The sequence below is a fragment of the Bombus terrestris genome, chromosome 17, assembly GCF_910591885.1.
Source record: "Bombus terrestris chromosome 17, iyBomTerr1.2, whole genome shotgun sequence".
Lineage (NCBI taxonomy): Eukaryota > Metazoa > Arthropoda > Insecta > Hymenoptera > Apidae > Bombus > Bombus terrestris.
The window spans coordinates 892,951-916,474 of record NC_063285.1 but is presented as its reverse complement, the minus strand read 5'-3'; the positions used below and the strand labels follow the sequence as shown (position 1 = coordinate 916,474).

Below are 23,524 nucleotides of genomic sequence, written 5' to 3'. Positions count from 1 at the left end.
AACTTGTGTTAAAATATCTTTGGTACGTAATAGATTGATATTCCTGTGTTTTCTTTGCAATTAGTGTTCGTGGTTCATAACTCAGCACGAATTTTTATACGATTTTAATAATTAATTTACAGCAATTGAGAGCTTTTAACTTAATTATATAAAGCGATGAAAATAATGCAAAATATTTTTGGAAGTTATATTAATTAAATCTCTAAATTAAGAATTTTTAATTTGCAAGGAATTATGTATTGAAATAATAATTCCCATGGAGTTGTTTACTTTTGCATCTCTTTGTTTTGACACGAAGCTCGAGATATTAGTCACGTTGCAAAACCATTATAACTTTTTACATTTAGGCAGATACTTTAAAAATTATAATTACACATACATCTTTGAATATATGATACGCGTTCTGTATTGCATTAGATCATAATAGAATTTATACGTTGTACAAACTACGATAAAGACCACGTATCTTATGTTCAAATAATAAAAATATAAAAATTTGTTACGCAGTAAGAATATTTTTCAAAAGTCTTCATATAAAGTCGAGATGTTATGTGCAATTTTTTTGTTCAACTTCTATACATGATAGTAGTAGAGCAAACTGTAATGAAATTTTTCATTCTGTGTAGTAAATAACAACCGAAGATTCAAGACAAAGCAATTATTAGTATAATATAGAAAAATAATGTATTTAAAAGATTTTTTAAACACAAACATAAAGCGTAGACACATCGAGTACGCTAAAGCTGGTTGTTTCGTGTTTTGAACGTTCATAGTTTGTATATCAATAGCGTTTATTTTGATATGAAGACTTTGTTAACGATTATGTGAAATTCGTGTATAATATAATATAATTTGTTGATCTACACGCAGTTGAAGTCTAGCAGATGTGTAAATTGAAATTCATGAACACTACTCATATATTTACAGTACATTGTTCAGAGAAACGCTTTCATGTTGGTCGCGCCACAATAACTATATCTCGTTAGATCTAAATATACATATATGTATATATTCGTGTTTGTTACGTCGAACGCAAGGAAGACCTATATTTTTTTCGTCTCCATAAGAATTTAATTTCCATTGACTGTCCTCTTCTAAAGATCAATTTCATTGTAAACGTTGATGAGTAATCAGTTTTACAAAGCAATTGTCAATACCATTTAATTAACTTTTCCTGAAACGATCGGGAACATCTGCAAGCTTGTTAAATTAACATATCGAAACACGTCTTGCTTCTTGCATTGGTACATTCTCAAACTAACCAAGTTTCAATACGTTAATACGATTTAAATAATATCTTTTATAAATTTGTTATCTTACTCTTAAAGTGTATCGGTGAATTTTTCATTTATTTTTGTTCAAATACTTGTAGTTGTCCCAACATAATATGTCATAGTAATGTGAGATCTATTAAATATCTGCAATTATTCGCGCTATCTGTAACATTAATTATATCATAATGTTATTTATTTGTGATATTCATTGTAGTTATCCGTAAAAGCCAGTAATAAACATGAAACTATGTTAAAATTGATTTACAATTAACCCACTTTAGATTAATTAAATTTAGTTTACCTTGTTCAACTCGATTCATATGATCTTAACATAGTTCCAGTTTTAAAGCTTCACCAGCATATTCCATAAGTAAAATTAAGAAGGAAATGTTATGTAAGTACAGGCTCTTAAATGGTTTAAGAAAGCTATAACAAAATTACGAAATTGCCAAGGGCTGCTTTTTTATTCGACATCACATCATTATTAAGAATCATCTTAATGCATCTGCGGAAAATAGAATCTATTACAGTACCGATTATTTCTTCATTTTCTTTAATTGCAGCAAATACGTCACGAATCCTTTGCATTAACTCCTGACGCGTATTAACTTCTACTTCATGAACCTTCTATTCACAGTGAGCACATGTAAAAATCCATTGGCGTGATTTATGGTGATGTGGGAGTTATCCGTTAGGGTAATTGTTATTTAACTGGTTGACCAAATTAAGTTGACCTTAGCAAATGAACATTAGACTTTGTGCAAGCGTGTTAAATAGATATCGGCAACGTGTTCTTATGCTGTGTCGATGAAACACCAGTCCATTATCGTTTCGTATTTTTGTTATAACCTTTTGAGAAAGAATTTAAGCGCCCGCTTACATAACATTTTCGTCTTAATTTTGCTTGTACAATATGCTGGTAAAATTTTTCGGAACAAAACTAGAATGATATAACTAATACATAACACTAAACATATTTGCTCTTGTAAAATAATTCCAGTAGAATAAGAGGATCATAAAATAAGAGTAATGAGAAAAAAACCGTATAATATATTAAGAAGTAATTGTTATTACATATTAGAGGATAGGGATAATTATTTAAAAGTTTGTATGAAAGACATTAAAGTTGTTAAGTAAGGGTTCTATTTATTGTAAAGAAAATTGATGGAAAAAATTTGACTAGTATTGTTGTAAATATCGTTTGCATTAGTAACAAATTATTATCTGCGAGACAAAATATAGCAAATATTAAGATTATATCTCGATATTACAGTTCTTTTTTTCGGGGGTGTGATTTTAAGAAATACGAAAAGCAATAAATAATTAAAAAAAAAAATAACTTCATATTAAATAGATTCGTTGTAAAAATGCTATTTATTGAACAGAATGTGCAAATGGTTAAAGGCTGGAAAAGGATTGTTATAGCAGAAAAGGAGTATATTTATAACATCCTTGTAATTATTGCACACGTACTTCGTAACTTGTCCCATTATATGTTTACGTACTATATATATATATTCGTTATTCATTACATAATGTTTTGTATGTTTTATGTACGTTAGAAATGTTTATCAGTATTCCAGATTAAGATACAGCACGAATAATTTACAGTTTCTTTTTAAATTAATCATTGCTATTTTTTGGATTGTTAAGAAGAAAATTTTTAAAATTTCAGTAAAGAATTCTAGGTGATTGTTTCAATCCTTGTGCCTTTCAGTATAAAATTGTCATATTAAAGATATTAGTTTTCCTTTAGAATCAATAATAAAATTTGTCATAGAACTTACTCATTTAGTTCTTATGTTTCTTTTGCTATAATGCACGGATAAACATAAATTGTACTATCGTTCGAAGTCGGATTATTGTTGCCACGTAACACGAATAAAATTTTATACTTATTATATAAATTGTTTTCTCTCCGTCACATGTACCAATTGTAAAAAGCAATACCACATTTTTTTTTTATTTTAATACAAGCACGTTTTCATAGTCTCGTGCTACGAAGAACGAATCAAATATATTTATTATTCTCTATAGTATTCCCGAATCGTTTCCAATCTTATCTGCATGAATTTCGTTGTTAAACTTTTTTTTTCGTAAGAATGTATATTTTAAGGAACAAATATCATAGTTAAGATGAATAACGGAAAGAATAGCGTGATCGATACTAAATGATGCCTGCAATTGGCTGTGCTTATATTCACCCAAGGTGGGGGTAGCGATGGTGATATCAATGGCCTTTCTGTTCTGTGGCCTTCCTGAAGTGTGCTACCACCCATGATTTGCGTAGTACTGAAATCGTCGTCGTTTCCAGAGGAATCGAAATCGTCGAAGTTGCCCATATGAATTCTTCTGCCGTTGCTGTTGCTGTTGCTGTTCTTCTTTCTCCCTTTTAGTATAGGTTTCTTTTTCGATGGTTTCTGATCGGTGATTTTCACAAAAGGACTGGGAGTTGTTTTCGCAACAAGATGTAGTTCTAGACCAAAAGAACAATTAATTACATATATGAAGGTTAGATCCGTTGTATAAATGTGTGTGTCATTTACATATTACGTCCACGTGCACCACCGATGGCTCACACTTGAATATTCCATCGGACGGCGCATACCACCAAAAATGTAGTTCGTTTAGTAACTAGAAAAAATTGTCATACAGTTGAAAATTTAAATAATGGAAATTTAACGTATATTAATTGAAAGAAAGTAGAATTTATTTTATTTCATTTCCCATGGCGAGAAATACAAATAGCAGCGCCGGCGTAAACGTGTTAACTTAATATGGTTTCAAAGATATAATTCTACTTTATGGCATACTTCCACAAATAAGTATCTATAGTGTTTGATTTCCGCAGTCGAAATTTACGATCTAATCTTTTTGCGCGTAAAAATAAAAAATCGGGTCAGAAATCACTTCAGGCCAGAGTTGCTACACGCTTCTGAGCGCTTGAATAGTAATAGTCCGGGACATAGTGACTTTGCGGAGTGTAAGAGAACTAACTGCTTAAAAATCATTTAACTTTGTGATAATAGTAAAAAAATATATAAATTTTTGGTACGGGTCGGATGCCATACTTTCGTTTACTTTATTTTCATCATCAATGTAACAAAGTTAGACGGTTTCCAAGCGGTGGGTTATTACAATACGCGGAGAAGAGTTGCTTTCTCTTGGATTACAAGTCATAGTTCGATAGGTCAGTGAATCGGAGATCAGTGGACACGGAATTTTCTCCTGGGCCTCAGCCGCTCACTCATTTTGCTGACTTTCGGAACAGCTTAGTGGTCGAGTATTGGTGCATTGAGCAAATATTTTGTCAAATAAAATGTACAGGGTTTTTCATATTTGTCAACAACAAAAGTGGCTGCAGTAGTAGAGCAGTTTTCCATAGTTATCACAAACGAGCTGATGAAATAATTTATTTATTGATAAAATGACGACTTATATACATTATATCCGTTATAAATTAAACGAATGGATTTTATCTCTTTTACAATTAAAATTTTTTGAAATATTAAGGTGATCTTAAATACCACCCCATATTCTCTTTCCAATTCTATTTCCTACAATTTAGTAATAATCGAATCGAATCGGTAAGACGTGTTGGTTACCATAAGGCTACCTCTCAACGACCTTGAACCTTAAAACGACACAATTATGCGTATAAAATACAATAAGTATTAAAATACAATAAGATTGTCTTAAATGAACGTCGAATCAATTAAAAATGCCTATTATCTAATCATTCCAACACAAGTTAGTTTCTTTTTCAACGACCGTCAGTATATCAATCATTTTTTAAAATAAGCGCCAGGGTGGAAAGGAGGATGGGTCCCAGATATAAAATTTTAACTTCGGCTATTTATTAGTTTTCAAGATATCAATAAAAAGCTTTCGGTATTGTACATTGGATTTTGTCTACACAGACGAGTATATAACTTAAAAGTAGGAAATTAATACAAGTTAACATAAAAAAATAAATGTCTGTGTCTTTACAAATGTGCAAGTAGATTATCAAATCAGTAGGTCACCAAATAGGTTAGGTTCGTACTTGGATGATTCTAGTTATTGCCAGTAACGTGCGAGAGGTCTGACAAATTAATTATATCCTATTAATATAAACAGAACACGTGATATATCTTTTTCCCAAAACAGAAAATTCTTAACGTCTGCATGCGGAAAAATTGAGTTTGAAAATTTGCCAAGTGTACTCGAATTTAGCTAATTATTAACCAGGTACGAGCAAACAATCAGTAAGAGATTAGCGTAAATGTGACAACACGTGAAAAATATGGAATAAAATTGCTTCGTTCAGGACTTTATCTTAAAAAAAAGTAAAGCACGAACATGTTTAGCCAAAAATTGGCCTAGTACACGCCTATGACCAAGTCTTTGATTAATTTTTCTCAGAAACGAAGCGTCTTGCGAAAAAAATTTATTCTACGTTTTTTGCTTCATTTCGCGCGTAGAACAACCTGCTATTGATTATTTACGTTTATCCAGTGCGGAAATAATCGTATTCAAGCATACTGGAATTTCAAATTCGATTTTTTCGAAAATGTATCATTTGTACGAACATATATCACTCTATATTTTCGATTTATTTTTTCATTTGGATTCTCCTCCTTTCGGTTTGTACCACCAACTCAGCTACACCCTGAATAACAGCGTATCTGGGATATCTACGTGCGATGATAAATATTATTTTCCCTGCACTTGACTGTATCCACGTTACAAATGAAATGAGTTGGAAAACTAATGAAATTTTGAGCACGTTTTTCCAAGAGACTTTGAGACTTTGAGGCTTCCTTTGAGACTTTTTATCCGCACGGTGAGTGGAGAAATTTGGTCTGGAATTTCGAGGCCAAAGCCAATTTCGCGGTGACCTTTTTTTGATAGATCTCTACTGCTCCAAAGACGTAGAATAACACTATGGTAATCGTGATAAATCATTTTTTAACATAGTGTATAATTTTGACAATTTATTAGAAATACAAAGGGTTAATAATTTTGTATATATCCGATGACACTAACATTTCATGATTACGGCACGGATGATTACGTTTGAAAGGTATTGTAACTCACATTACCATAAATGTAATTCATATTGCTATATTGCATAATCAAACGTTATGTAAGATCTGCATTTTTGCATAATAAACACCAGGCGTGAGATTAATATCTTGTACGATCACGTTTTCTTTGTATTAGAGTGAAGATGTATTTTTTCAAATATTAATATACATATGACCAGGGTCATAATATACATGTGGCCAGGGTCACGCAGGCCTTTTTCACGAAACTATCCACTTGAAAGGACCGACGACACATTGACGTACCCAACGATACCACGGCTCTCGCGACATTGTTTATGATTCGGCCGATATCTTAGGCCTTTTGCCCACGATACTACATACATACTCTCTCCCATTCTTTAACCCTTTGAGTGCTGTGGGCGCATATAGGTGTCTGGCGAAAGCTATCGGTGTGGACTAAGGACATATATATGCGTGTTCTGTAAGTGCCCGGCATGGACTAAGGACGCATGTATGGGTTTTTCAATTTTTCCGAACACCTACGCAGAAGTAATACTATTCCGTTTGTGTGAAATAAATATAAATGCATTCCTTACGGCAGTAAACAAATGCCAATAGTGCCTCGTTATTGTTGAAGTGGTCACCACTTGTAAGAAAACTCTACATCTGGTTTTTTTAGTTTTCTCAAGCACTGAATTTTTCACACACAACTAAATTATTAACTTGTGTTATATTTATTAAATTTAGTTTTCTAGTTTATTGTTTTCTAGTTTATTACCCAAATTCTAGTTAACTGTAAATTTCAATGTTTATAATAAATAATTAAAAATAACTAAAAAATAACGCTCTTGAATTATTTAATCTCGTACAAAAGAATTACTATAACTTATTACGATTTGCGCTTTGAATAGTCAATCAACAGAGTTCAGTCTAACGAAAAAGTATTCCATCCACAGCGATCGTCAGCGCTAGACGCGTGCCGTCCGTACGGACGACATAGGCCGCGAGTATCCAGCACTCAAAGGGTTAATTGATCAGCTGATCTTCATCACGCACCTGGAACTCACAACTCAAAGTCTTCGTCATCCTGACTATCGATCTGGAAAAACCAAACCGACGTGAAAGTGCACTTTTCCAGGTACACACTAGCATTAGTCCGAGGTCCTAATGAAGCCAACTGCAATGCTAGCGAAACATTGGAATCCTTCTACTTCCAGACTCTTTCACAGAAGCCTCAAACAATGTCGAATGAAGCAGTATTAAATACAACAATACCAATTGTACAGATTGTAAAACAATCTTATAACAGTATAGTAAGAAATATAGAAACCTTATTTTTCCTACTTTGATAACTCATCGATAGTTGCGTCATCGTTGATCCAGGTCATAGGTTACACCGAAAGCTATTTTGAGCGATAGCTCGTATCCACTTAAAAGGACAAATTCGTGCTTACTAGGGCTATACAAGTACGTAAGATTATGGCCTCGAGTGGCCTTGGAGAAAGTTGGGCAGTCTTGGACAGGTACTCGCCACATACGAGCTTAATTTGTTCGACACTTTACGGCGTAAAATTTTCTACTTGTTTTGGAAGATTCTGTTTCCCTCTGTTCCGACTCAGACGTCTATGATTGCAATAGTAAGCGTACATGTGACCAGCGTTTCCATTTCCCAAGATTTCGCGCAGGCACAGGTTCCGAGTTAAATGGACGATTCTGTATGATTCGTCCATGATTTGCAATAATGCAATTACAATGGAATATCGAAGTACTATTGTATTTTTACTGTACTCCGTAAATTTTGAGCTTCTATTTCTCTCTTCATAAACTCATTGTGAGTTTTAAGATTTTCCATTTTTTTTAATGATCCAAGATCGTGTCTAAATATGTTCAATTTATTTTTGCCTGTAAAAGTTATCTTATCTCAAAAGTTTCACTGTATAATATTATTTATAAATATAATATTTCGGAAATCCTTCAATCTCTTTTTAATATTTTCTCTGAGTTGTTTGATAGTCATATTTTTGACTTACATTACAGGAATTACATACAATACTTGCGAATGTAATATTTTTCAAATGATTTGTAGTGTTCTCAAATTGTTCTTAATTAATTAAACAAAACTACAATTACGTTCATTGATTTTGTATCGTTGTTCGTTTCACGCTTTATTTTACAGCGTCTTTTATGACATGTCTCTATTAATGCTTCTTTATATTTCTGTCTTTCTATGGTATAATATGCGATATTTTACACGAATCCTGACCTCTTGTTATTAAATGTGTAAATACATCGAAGAAACTATATTTTCTACACTTGTTACAAATACTTACACTTGAGTAGCACTGGAAGCGTTAATTTATGCGATATATATTATTGGCCCAAAATACACGTTACGACGAATTGAATATTAAAGATGCTATTCAGTTAATGAGTGGTATAGAGTCATTGTTGATCCCATCAAGACGGTAATACATAACGATCCTGCAATACTACTTTGAGTAGCACTGGAAGCGTTAATTTATGCGATATATATTATTGGCCAACAATACACGTTACGACGAATTGAATATTAAAGATGCTATTCAGTTAATGAGTGGTATAGAGTCATTGTTGATCCCATCAAGACGGTAATACGTAACGATCCTGAAATACGTTGCGCGTCAAGCCAACGACGAGCGACTGATTACTTAGATAGAATAGAGCTGCTAGAAAGCGAAGATGGCAGTGAGTTGATCGAATCTGAAGATAATTACTGGGTGATGACATGCGGGCCGCACACGATAAGAGTTTCTCCGAGGCATGAACCTCATGACATGAATGAGGCAGAACCTCAGTATCCGTTCTACCTTCGAAGTGAAATGGCATTATGAGACGAGGTCTCGTGCGAATCCTATTTATAACGAGTAGTATGGACAGATTCGAAGCAACGAAATATCATCGCTGTGCGAAAGAAGTTGCAATTGCTTAGGTACAATTATAAGTATGTGTATTAAAAAACAAAAAACATCACGTAAAACAGGGAAACGGTCTAAAGAATCGGCTAATTGTCAAAAATATAGATTTACAAATTGGTCTTTATGTCTTCAAATATAGGAAATTTCTAATATACTGAAATCTTGCTGAAAAGCAAGTTTCCTTCGCAACTCATTTCGATTTGTACGCGTTTTTATCGCCGTACGAATTCCATATGTTTATATACGCGACTATGTAGGTGTGATATATTTTATCTGGCCTTAAGGCCATTTTTGATCTCCCATCTTTGACGGGATATGGTGACAGTGCTTGATTTATATCATCAGTCTTCACTGTCATACCCGGAGCAAATATTATCCCTGTCCCCGTGATCTGATCCCGGTCAGTTGAGTGAGTCGCACAATGCGGCTACATATTTCGAGAAGTTTGAATAATAATAAAACAAAACGAAGTGAATAAAATTCGGAGACATGGAAGGTAGGGTAACGATAGTGGAGGTTTTGTAGAGTAATGATGCAGAATAAAGAGTACAACTCACCCATTTTTATGATCTTGAAGCACATTATTATGGACAAGATCCTGAATAACTTTCCCTATTTTATGTTTAGTATCGTTTGTATTATATAACAATTCGTTTTAAACAGGCCTTCGTTTTTCAATGAAAGCAATTACATATAATTATTACATTTTTGACCAGGTGAAGATCAGAAGAAAGTCCAACATTTCAAATATCGGTTGATTCGTTAAAAATTATTTACTATTGCTACTTATTTGCGTATATGAACTATATATCACACGACATGATATGATATGATGTTATGTGAGTCAGCGCGCCGTATGTTCTGCCGTGCCGAGCTACCGCTTAGCCAGAGTCATTTTTACAGTCGTTGTTCAAAGACGAACAACCTCGAACCGAAAATACCTGCTGCAACCTCTGGACAAGACGGAGACCAAACCAGCCCTTGAATCTCTCCTATTCTTTCCTACCCCAAAGAGTTGCACAAAAATTCCTTCACACATTCATTAAGCATCTCTCTACGTGACAAGTCAACTTTCTTTTTTTAAAGACTCTCCATCAGCCATACTAATATATACTAATATATATACAATAAATAATATGTATATTTATATGTCGGAGATGTAGGGACATCGGGCCTTTCTTTAGCAAGATTCGCAATACTTGGGCTCGAGGTGACGTAACTGGTCGCCGAACGTAGCCACGGTCACGGGATGAACGAAATGTCTTACAGAGCAAGTACCGATGTTGAGGGACACGCTGTATAAACAATCAAGTCTCGACTGCCTAGTTACGGCGCTTGGGAATTTGTTGATATTCCCGATCAATATGTAGTTGACAAATGTGACTGTATCTGTCTTTTATTTTGCAATCACCTTGGAGAGTTTACTGTCATCGCCTTGGCAGTCAGTCTGAAAGTAACCCAGCGTCTGAGTAAACGTGTCTGCGTGCTACCAAATATATTCAAACGTACAGAAAGTTTCCCGTTGATCGTGGATTCGTTATTGAACCCAAGAATACCGTCAAAAGCATCTGCTACACTTATTGTTTGTTAAACTAGTTAACCGTTAAACTAATTATTTATCAAACTTTGTAAAGAAATATAATTTTATGTAAATACAACCTTTATTGAACATCATGATGGCAAATGCTAACGAAGAATCGTCTCGCGCTCGAAATCCAAATGACAATTCGACATATAATATATATGTCGAGTTATCATTGGGATTAAGGACGTTTAACGAATCTTCATTCGGATTAGCCATTGTTGTTGTACAAAATAGATGATAGTTAATGCTGCAAATATGATTATTACAGAATTTGACAAGTAACCGTGGCGATTAGCTACTCCAGATGCTAATGACAATAATTTTAGGTTCAATAACGAATATATGGTGAACGGGATAGCAAATGCGTTTTCTTCCAAAGTCTAAGTGGAACCGAACTTACTTGTCCGCAGTTCAAGTGTAACTGAACATACTTGCCCACAGTCCAAGTGGAACTGCTCTTACTTGTCCACAGTCCAAGTGGAACTCCTCTCATGTACTTTTCTATGCACCTCTCTGTACCCCTTGGGACAACTCTATTTTTAGGGAGAGCTATACAATTCCGTCATAACTCTGTTAGGTAAAAACGTCCATCCCGTGACCGTGACTACGTTTAGCGACCAGATGTGTCACTTCGAGCCCAAGCCTACTGGCGTAAATCGCGGGCAAACTTAATCGGATTAAATCATAAACAACTACTTCTAAGTTTTATTATTTAAGTACAACTACAATGAAAAGTCTAGACTAATGTATCGAGGATTTTCCCAAAAATTCCAAAGGAAAGGCCCTGATGTCTTTCATCTTCGACATATATATTAGTATTAAAGTTATCGGATATGCAGATAAAGCAACTGATGTGCACCAATTTAACCCAACATGTAATTTCTATAATTTTTCTACTTGATATTAAAAATGATCATTGACAATGAGCTAACTTTAGATTTGGCTATATACAGCAAGGAGCAGAATCGAATCAATGTAGAGCTTTTGTTGAAAATGGTAACTTATTTAACGATACTATATGAGCAGTAGATGATTGGAAACGTTCTAATACGTAGTCAGTCAGATCTACAGTTAATAGAATTTTGTCGAGACAAACGCCAGCGACCTTATATCAGCAAACATGGATCTTTATAGAAGGAAACTGAAATTTGGTGGCGGATCCGTTATGCTGCAGCTCATAGCCCACGAGATGTTCCACAGTATATAGCGTAGGATCATTGATACGTATTAGTGACAGAATGATTCGATACATGTAGAAAGAAAATTTTATTATTTTGACAAGAAATGGCACAGAAGGTTTAGACTTGAATCCGATTGAAACTCTGCGGACAATACTAAAAAACAAAAAAAAAGCTATAAAATGAATATGATTTCCCACCAAGTAATCTCGATGAATTTTTTATTGAAGAGTGATTTAGCGTGCCTGTATCTAGCATTAAGCGTTCAGACGACCAATGTGTATTATCAATATTTTATGGTTCTCTAGACGATCAATATACAATATATTGTCCATACGGCATTGTCAATATTTATTGACAAACTGTATTTTTATACATGTTCGGCATTATCGACAATTTTCAATTAGATTTTAAAGTGTCTAGTCAAGATGTCTGACCAAAAGAAAACTTGTGCAACCACTATTTGAATATAATCAAGGCAAAAGCCAAACAAGACTTATATCCAAAAACATAAAACGCGAGGAGTAAAAACATTTTTCATGAAACAACCTCGTAAATATTCGAAATATTGACGATACGTCAATATGATGAATGTTCAATAATACTGACAATATTATATTGACAATATATCGGTTGAACATGGTCGTTTGGCGCACTTATAATGTCGAGAATCCTGAAATATCGACAATGACATCTCTCAACTGATATGGTCCCCATGTGCGTGGGACTGAGATACAACCAACCAATGTAGGGCAGACACTTTATGTCGCCTTTAATTGCACAAGCTTCACCCACCATAGGTTGGGCTGGGTCCCTTTTGTGGGCCCTATCATCTCTCTAGAACTGTACCGGTTTAGGTGGTACGCTGTTCATCCGCTGTTGATCCTTGGAGAGGCACAAAGTCTGGCAACCCCATAGGCCCATCAGATCAACAGTTGGCCACCAACCAGTATCGCCACGAATCCAACACCAAACCACCAAGATGGGGGACTTTACCTCCGGGGCTGATCACGGCCTCCATGGTACCAAAGAAAATCATTGACGAGACTGTCGTAATAGATAGATGATCCTGTCACCGTCACTATCAGTCGGTACAACTTGGATAAGTCACCACTCAAGGGTCAAACGCTATAAATCCCGAGAATTAGGAAGGAAAGAGGCGAAGAACAAAGGTACGCAATCTCTCAAGAAGTAAGCACAAATGTGGTTGACAGAATGCCAAGACAAATTGCAGCCGTTTTAAGTGCAAGACGATCATGCACAAAATATTGTATTCGTTTAAAGCTTTCATTTCTATTTCTTTTTCGCACGCTCCAAAATGGAACTAAATGGAACGTAATCAAATTTTTATACGTTTATTAACGAAAAGCAGATGTAAATTAATATACGTGTTCTTTTCATTCCCTATCGTGATTTATAAATAAATTATCATTTTCTACAAAGAGCACTGTATCGGTTGAATTTTGCTCTCTGCTGTAAATATACAGCTGCCTACGCTAGAATGTAGTGTAATTCTAACTTTGATTCAATTAAAGTTGTTTGCGAATATCTCGAAAGTTAACGAGTGATGGTTATATGTGTGTACTCACAATGTTGACTTTCACATTATATTTGAATCCATTTGGCACCGAAATCGGTGACATGTATCATACTCGGTATAGTTATCGATACTTGCTTTGTGCGACGATTATTAATTGTTACTTGGTAATTTTAAAAACGAAAAGGATTTTAATTTTTCGGAGCGGAAGGTAAAGATTTGCTAGAATTAGAAAAAGTTCTAGATATGGAAACAAAAGAAAAGTTTAAATAACGGAAAGTAAATTCCAAGATTAAACAAATTGAGAATACTTTGTTTCATGAACAGAATAATAGATCCGCAACTAATTAAGTCAAAAAAGAGTAAACCTAAGTAAAAACTTTGATGATGTTGAAAATACTGTCAAGATGACCTCCATGTCAAGATGATGTTTTTATCATCATTAGATACACACCTTGAAACCATTAAAAACCTTCTTAGTCATTCTTTCTTGCTTTAATCGCAATGAAAATTAAAAAAAATTTGTAACTAATTTAGGTATGTACTTAGAAAAGAATTTTTAATAACAAATACACAAATCGCTTAAAAAATATAAACTGTATTCTTGTTTCACATAAAACTGCACAGCTATACTTTTTTTTAGACAAAACTTGTGTTCTTTTGTTTGATAGACCGATTCTTCGAAACATTGTGTTCAACAAAGCATAAAGTACAATGTGCGATTGTATATCTCATATAGAAATCTGAGACATCTCACTTTTAAATTTAAAATATCTGTCGAACTATAGATTTTCTCGATATTGTACCTTAATACATACTTTATGAAAATAAACTCGACCTTCATATGTCCTCCATGCACCTTTCTACAAAGAAACAAATCGCGTCAAATTATGTCCCTCTTGAAACCATCCAACTTTTCTTTGAAATATTTTTCGTTAAAATCGTTACTCGAAGACTTTAAGACTTAAAAACTTTATCATTAAATGAATCAGTGAAATTTGTTGTAGATCTTGTACGTTGTAAATATAAACATATTCTCCAGAAAAATGTGGCATTCAAAATATTGTACTAATTTAATAACAATAAATACAAATTTGATAACATCTTCAGTGGTTCACTCGTTGAAAATCGAAACGAAATAGAAGCACAATATCGGCAAGAGTTCAAATACGTTGAGAGAACATTCACGGCTTATAAATTAATTTTGTCCGATAAGAAGTACCAACTGATTAGTTAAAACTATAAAAGAAGTTATTGTTACATATTGTAATGTAAATTACCCTAAATAATAAATAACAATTATGGAATGATTCCTATACATCATATATTATGTTTATGATAATGTTTTCTATTATATGTTCAATTGTATTTTTTCGGATCACATCCAATCATTTTTCATTGCATTGGATATTTTCATATCAAACTTGTAAAGTTTTGCCAGAATATGTGTTTTAATTAAGAAAATCACATTCCTAATCTAAAATATAAAATGTTGTACAATGTTCTATCATATTAGTATTGTTAATAAATTTTGCATATATTTTACCCAGCTTTTGTATATATTTTGCATAAACTTTGCATATTTTAACATAAATTTTACACGAACATCCACCTTCTAGTTACGAAACTTTATTATTATAATTGTGTCGAGCGTTTGAAAAAGATCTGAAAATATAAAAAGGAATTACAAGTGCAAATCACAAAAGTATTTAAACGATCAATTATCCTTTATATTAACCAACCCCAATATTTAATGGCATATAACTACATTTAACACTTACATGCTTAAGATGCTTATTCGTTCTGCATACTAATTGTTTATTAAATATATGTTTGCAATAAATGTTTTGTACTCTCTATGTACATGTGTACGTCAGAATAGTTTGAAATTTTATCAATATAATTACGACAGCTATGTCTCATTACAGAGCTAATGAAACTTTTTAATATTTTATATGACGCTTACAATATGGACATGAAAGTTTGTGTATACTTATAGAAAAATAATAACAAATAATATTCATATTGTTATTCCGAATAGAAGTAAGATGTAATTTGTAGGGAAATCTTTGTGGAAAAATTCGTATACGCTGCTTGTAAACTAATGTGTACAAACAGTCACGAGAACGTAATGCAAATGTACGATAGTGTTGCATAACGTCTACACAGTTCGATGAAGCAAAACGTGATCATTTGTCTAAATAATTTTATGATAGGTTTTCGTATACACGAGACAGTTTCTGAACCAGGGCAATAAATTAAAAGTTGATGGCTTCTTTAGTTGGCATATGGTTAACAATGATATTTGCTATTTGAATAATATTTTTCAGAGTTTCTGTATTCATTGCTACTGAAGATAAGTATTCATTGTTCCTCATAAATCCGAGAAGTTAATTAATAATAAGTAAATGAGAGTTCGGACGATTAATATTATTGTCAATATATAAGCTTCTCGACATTGCATTGACAATATACAATATGTGTACATTTATTGATTCATCGTCTAGAGACGCCTCGTGAACATTAAATATTAACTTAAATATTGAACGGCTTAACGGTTTAGGAACAGACAGAGGAAATTTCGTGACGTTTTGAAGTTTCGTTTTTATAATTGCTCAAATTTTTCCCCAAAATATGCTAGTCAATTAAATCTCTAAAAAGGCAAGAATCAATATTCACAATCAATTGACTTCATTTATTCACAATCATATGGAATTTTTAAATCTAAATGCCTCTTGTTTCTAATGCGTGATGATTGTCTCGTTTACTGATACTATGTTAATTACTTGAAGCTTCTGCTTATGTCAGTCTCGTCGTTTTATATTCGAAGGAAAATAGGACAACAAATTTTGCTAAAATTGTATTCTATGTGTTAAGGCACAGTAACTTGAAATTAATTTTTTGTCAGAGATGCAACACATCGACGCTTATGTCATAGGCTCAGAAACAGTAATAGAACAGATAAAACATTCTGCGTGCCACAGCCATCGAAACAGTAACCAAATAGGAACAGGATAGTCACGTCTGATAGACACCCGACGATAACCCCTTCAGAGAGACAAAACTTCGGTATAAAAACCCTCCCAAATCAGCACGCAGCTCTCTTTTGTCATAACACTGTGAACCGTTACTCTGTTAAATTCGTACGATAAATTTTACTATCGTATCTAAGGTCCGAATTGTTTAACTTGTTTGCGAAACGTTCGAAATACGACGCGAGGAGACCATCTGTTAATTTCGTGATTTCCTGTGTCTTCTACGTGACACTTACGATATCAGACTCTCATTATATTTTAAGAATTTACTAAAAACGGTATTTAACTTGGTATTTTATAGAAATGTGCAGATACGTTATTTATCGCCTATATCTAAATTATGGTAATATTTAACACGTATAATCTTTTGGGATAAAGAGCTGAACTTGATTTCGAATTCTTCTTTATTTGCTGCAGTCTTATCGTATAATATTTTTAATCCTATGGATCCTATAGATTTTTTCAATTGACCGATTAAAATTTATACTAATCCTGTAGATTAAACATCTCAGTATAGTCTTTTCCACTTTTCTTATCAAATATTTGCAAGTTTTTTCATAGATAAATTAATACATTTTACTAATAGATTAAGATACTTTACGGCTTTTGCCCTTTAAACCACAGAAACCATCAACCTTTGACTTATTTCGCTATATTTATGTATGTGATATTCTGTGAAAATTTACCTTGTAAATGAACGATACCATCAGCTTTTCCAAGAGCGTTTACGGACGAGCAAACGTATTCTCCAAAGTCCCTTTTTTCCAGAGAATTGACGGTAAGATTCATCTGCCAAGAGTAATCGTTCAACGCGTATTCTGACATTTTATATTTTTCACTGGGCAGCAGCTTCTCACCTGTGTAAGAAACGACAATATTACACTGTTTTTCATACATGCTCATTTATACAAACAGAACATACGTTTTTTACAAAATTACACAGAACGAGAGAGATATGTGCAATACTGCTTACGTGTAATGAGTTTAGCAAAATAGTGGAATAGTAACACATAATCTTCGAGGATTTCGCGAAAATAAATTTGCGTATTCGATAAACGGTGTGCTGAAATCATTAGCGATGTCACGGAGCCATAAATTAGCAATAGAAAAACCAGGGGGGCCTAACGAACATCGTGCAGGGCATCGAAACAACAACGTGAACTGTGTCCCAGGGTCAGAAGACAGTAACAGCATGACCTGACTCCGGCGACATCCCCGTGACACCCCCAAACCAATATTATATAAACCTTCCCAAAATCAACTCTCCACACTCTGTTCTAACATTTTTAACCGTCACTCTGTTGAGTTCACATAATGAACTCTGCCACCATATCTAAAGTGCGAATGTTCCTTACCTTGCTCGTGAAACGTTTAAACCTGGGCGAAATCATTCGAACGACGCGAGGAAACGATTTCTCAATTTCACTCTGCCTGTGTCTTCGACGTGACAGCAGCATAGAGACGAGAGATTCAGTTGATTTGCGATTTTCGTACCCTTGCACGTGTTTTTAAACCAGCTTTACTACATATGTATGTAATCTAGCTCATCCAAAGTTTGTGTGACTTGTACAGGATCCGGCTGAACAGCACACGACAGTGGGCATGACGCGATTTCTCGTGGAACGTAAAATAACGTTTTTTCGTTTTTTCCCTCGGTTTTCGAGAAAATCGAGTTTGAACATTTATCAAGTATACTTGAACATGGCTAATTCCAGACAGGATATCATTCTACGTGTGAAAATGTAGAATACCAAAATAATCAAAAATGTAGAATAACATTTTGTACGTAGAATGATCTCCTGTCGATCATTTAGTGCCGTCCAGTCTGGAATTAACCATGTTCAAGTATACTTGATAAATTGTCCAACTCAATTTTCTCGAAAACTAAGCCGAAAATGCAAAAATGTTATTCCATATATTTTTCTTATCTTTCTGCACACCGTGTATAGATTTACAAATTTTAAGGTACGAGGCTATACTTTTATCCAAAAAGATGACGCCTGTGTATTGCTTCCAATTTCTCAGTAACGCATGTACAATTTTATAATTGGTTAACAGGTTATTGAATTTTGTCAAGATCAAGAACTCAAAACATGCGAATCGCTAGCGAGAAGGTACGTCCCTAGTTTTTGAGTCAAGAGAAGAAAGACGGTGCGTTTTAAGAGCGAAATTTATTATTTCGGCCGATTTCAGTCGGTTGAAACATAGAGCTGCAACATAATAATTTAGCGGAATGGGACTGCGAATAGGAAAAAGGGGAAAAGGAATGGGAATGGGACTGCGAAAACAGCTAAACAGGTCGAAAATGGAGCGGAATTAAAAAAGTAGAATAGAATTAGCGAGAGAAAACAGCAAAACGAAGTTGAGAAAAAATAGTGAAAAGAAAATGTATTACTTCAAAACACGTGAAAGAAGAAAACAAGTATCGCCAAGTTCCACGTGTGTAGCATATTCCGAAATCTTAGGATTTCGAAACGAAGCTAGAAGCTGCGACAAGCGTTGCAAACTTACTCGTCATCGTGTCAGGTATAGCGAGCTTATCGAAAACCACTGCGTTCTTTTGAAAAAATTACACAACCAGATGAAAAGTCAGAAAATTCAAACGAAGAAGATGACTAACGATAAGTTGCTCTTCAAATCTCGAAAGCGAAGAAACAGCTTACTATTGCAAGTTGATAGAGTCTTGCACTCTAGATATCGGTCCAGAAATCAACCAGAGAATTATTGATATGGCCAAGTATATCGAAAAGCAAATTGCTAAAGGGATAAAAAGATCGACATATTTTGTGATTCAATTTGATAAATCAACCGACGTGCGTGAACATGCTATTCTATTTTGTTTTATGAGATATTCTGAAGATGAACACTTTAGGGAAGAGCCTCTTTATTGCCTTGATTTATCTGGACAGACCACTAGTTCGGAAATTTCAGGAATCCCAGGATTCAGAGTGAGGCAAATATCGTGTGAGACTAGTGGTAAGAAAATTGGGTCAAACGTAAACAACACTGGTCAGACTCGTTATTCTAATTTTGCCGATGTCTTTTTGTCTCAGTTGCGCGTTCAAATAAATTTTCTAAACATAGTAGAAAAATACCCCTGAAAAATGTCTTCAAAAAGAAACTTTGGCGTTGACGAGGACAGCGGGAATTGTGCTGACATTGCAAATAATGATTTTTTGAATATTTTTAAGAGTGACAGCGACAGCAGCGATATTTTATTTCCTGCACGAAAACGTTGTAAGCGACTGGTTATCGAAGACGATACCGCATTAATTATCAACTATCAGGGTAATGGACTTGGAAGGAAAAAATAAATTTATATCAGTTTGGTGCAAACAAAACAGAATTGGATATTTTTAATATGATATTTGATAATATGGCCTGGGAAAATATCATAACAGAGACGAATCGCTACGCGGAAGAAATAACAAACAATGAAGATAAAAGGCGAAAAATCGACGAAACTTGGTTTCCTGTAGATTCTAATGAAATGAAAATGTATTATAATGGCTCAGGTAAAAAATCAACAATCCAAGTGAATTGGTCTAAGAGTTATAGGAACGTCAATATTTAGAGAAACTACGTGATTTAATAGATTTCTGCAAATTACCAGATTTTTGCATTTTACAGAAAACATTACGTTTGACCATACAGAGAAATTACGCAGAATAAAATCTGAAAAAAATCTAAAGAAGCGTATATAACGAAGGAAGACATTGCTATGACTGAATCGCTAATGAAATATAAGAGACGGTTATAAGCAACTTAATGCATTGAAAAGGGCGAAATTCAGCGTTAAATTTTGTAAATTATGTGTCAGAATCGGGTTATTGTTATGACTTTAAAATATATACAGGTAGTGATAAAATAAATTCTAATAATTCTAAAACACAGTCAGTGTTACACAAAGGACTACTTACGTAATTGATACTCTTCGTCAAAGCTATTTGTAACTTTACGTAACAGTAAAACTAAACTGCCGTTGTGACAGTACGACTGAACAGAAAGAATATGCGAAACGATTTCGTTAAAGCAAAATTAAAAAACTCTAATGGGTAAGTAGAATGAGGAGCTGTAATGGAATACTAGCATTAAAATGGAAATATAAATAAAAAAAGGACTGAACAGGGCAAAAATCAATTCAATCCTTCCTTAAAACCAAAACGTGTCATCGAATACAACAAAGGAATTATTGGAATTGATCGGCAAGACCAAATGCTAGTGTGCTTCCCTGTTATCAGAAAATACACGAAAGAATACCGAAAACTTTTCTTTTACGCGTTTGATATTGCACTTTTTAACTCCTACGTTTTGTTCGACAAAATAAATAATAAAAAAAAACATAGTTACGCTGAATATAGAATCGATATAGTCGAATCATTACGAAAAAACGTAGCGTTGCAAGAATATAAAGGACGAGGACGATTATCGAACGGAGATTTGCTACAGAGACTACACGCGCAACGTTGGGGTCATCTTCCCAAGCATATTGACCCAGCACCATCGAAATCAAAGGTATCAAGAGCGTGTAAAAGTTATACGAGACACGAGAAACGTATCGCAACAAGAGTGAAAAAGATGTAACGTTGCATTGCACGTACCAATATGCTTCAAAAGAAACCGTACGACTGAAGATTATCAATTTTCTGTAAATTTTTTCGAAACGTTAGTAATTTAAAATAAGGATTTATTCAGAAATCGTAATAAAATGTTATTAATTTATTATTTACTTGAAGATAATAAACCCGTCTTGTTCACCGATAAATCGCTTGTAATTATTCGTCAAGCATCTTACAAAATTAAAGCAGTTGCACTTTAGACGCGTTTTTACCAGCCATAAGATGTGTGCGATTGCCATAACTTCGACGCTTATCCGAACCGTGTAATGGCTCGACGTGTGACCGACCTCGTTTATAGCACACGCCATCGGAACTTAAATCGTACAGCAAGGGATTAAGGTTGTTGCGACACTATGTGACACCGTGGACTCGCGACACCAATGTCTCCTTCTGCGCGCGGAAGGGTGCTGAGGTGGCTATCGAAAGTGGAAGCTCCTTCGCGCTTCTCTCAACTGAGAAAGCAAGTAGAATAATTTCAAAGAGAGCGAAAATCTGTTTTAATAGAACCTTTGCTGGATGGCGAGCTGAGCTTCTATACATGTCGAACGTATCTAGTCCTTTCAGTTCACTTAATATCCTTCTTCAATGTTTTTGCACAAATATTTTTATAGTAAGAAATCAGACGGACGCGCTTAGAAAGAAGCCGGCTCTTTGGATGGTCGTATACAAGAAGGGAATGTTACAATACAGGGAATGTTATCACCATTTCGAGATTTTGACTACTGTAGATGTCAACACGAAATTCATATTTAATATAATAAGTTAGCATTTAAGGGCATGAGTTAAAAGCTTTTGCCATTATTAGCCTCAAAATGAGGATCCTCGTAAAGGTAACCTCTGGATCAATAAGCCTTTCATGAAAGATATCTCTCATGTGCACTTGATTATTGCGCACTTAAAAAAATTTGTTCGAGCTGTCTCTGACGTTACTTGAATGCCCATACATAGAATGCAATATTGTCAGAATTTTCAGGTATCACTGGAAGAAAAATATCCACCTCCTAGAAGTGTTGAATTGTTAGTTTTATTTTCTAGCTATTTACGTGAGAAGACTCCCTCGGTCCTATCGCTTAGTAAGAACGAAACAAGAAAGCAGAATAACTGTCAATGTACCGCCTCGATTTTCAGAAATAACGCTCTAACCACGGTTATCAAATATTCTTGTAAAAAAGTAACAGCTGCTTTCGCATCAATTCTATTCCAATTAAATATCCTTTAAAAATTTCAATTCTATTATATTCTGATTAAATTTTCAATTTCTTTATTGGCACTTTTTCAATTGCTTGGTTTCTGGTTATTTTAAGAAGTTTTCATCGCATAACATTATATTAGGTCATCCCGTAAGTTCGTGCCGACTTGTGTATACATTTCATGTGTCGATTTATAAACATACGGCGATGAGGGACCAATGCACTTGAGCTTAGCTGATCGAGAACAGGCTAGAGCAGATTTTCGTGGGTATAAGATCGTAATATAGTGAACACAGTGACTTCTAACAGTAAAAGATCATGAGTGAAATGCGTATCCATTTTCGACATCTCATGTTATATGAATTTCGGAAAGGAAGTTCTGTAACAATTGCCACGAAAAACATATGTGCTGTTTACGGAGAAAATGCGCTTTCATCTCGCACCTGTAGGAAGTGGTTCCAACGTTTTAGAGTTGGGAATTTCTGTTTAGAAGACTAGGAACGCTCCGGGCGTCCTCCTCAGACGGACGAAGATAAAATTCGGGATCTTGTTGAAAAATCACCAAGTTTGACAGTTCAAGAGATGTCAAATGTTCTGAAAATACCTAAGACAACGATTCGTAGGTGTTTAAAAAAAATGTGGATGGTGTCAAAGTTGAACGTTTGGGTGCCCCATGAACTTACGGAACGGAAGCGTAACAAAAAAATTGTCTGAATTTAATTGGGAAATTTTACCACATCCCCCATATTCCCCAGACATTGCCCCATCTGATTACCACCTGTTCAGAGCATTACAACACTTTTTAGTAGGTAAAAAGTTTGAAAATATTGACATTCTCAAAAATAGCTTAGAAAATTATTTTAAAGAAAAACGAGAGAACTTTTATCGAGACGGAATAATGGCCCTACCAGAAAAATGGGAAGAAGCTGTACAACGAGAGGGGGACTACATTTTTTCATGAAACTGAAAGGTATGTAAACAATCTTAACATATATAACCGCTCGAAAAACGGCACGAACTTATGGGATGACCTAATATTTAAAAGTAAATAATTAAAATACTATTATACAAATAAAGGTTTTCATCTCTACACTGCAGTTTCTCAAATAATTCTTCTGTTTT

At 34.2% G+C, this 23,524-nt stretch overlaps 1 protein-coding gene across 3 annotated transcripts in view; it reads right to left on the bottom strand.

Annotated features, from left to right (window-relative positions):
• Positions 1 to 1,755: 1,755 nt before the first annotated feature.
• LOC100650996 (lachesin) overlaps positions 1,756 to 23,524 on the bottom strand; it is a 527,432-nt gene continuing 505,663 nt past the window's right edge. For all 3 annotated transcript variants that reach the window (XM_020862593.2, XM_048413840.1, XM_012320908.3), the window contains 2 exons: positions 17,280 to 17,450; positions 1,756 to 3,750 (listed from right to left, as the gene is read on the bottom strand). In XM_020862593.2, the coding sequence (XP_020718252.2) occupies positions 3,386 to 3,750; positions 17,280 to 17,450 (536 nt within the window). In that variant the 3' untranslated portion in view covers positions 1,756 to 3,385. The remainder of the gene's footprint in view (positions 3,751 to 17,279; positions 17,451 to 23,524) is intronic.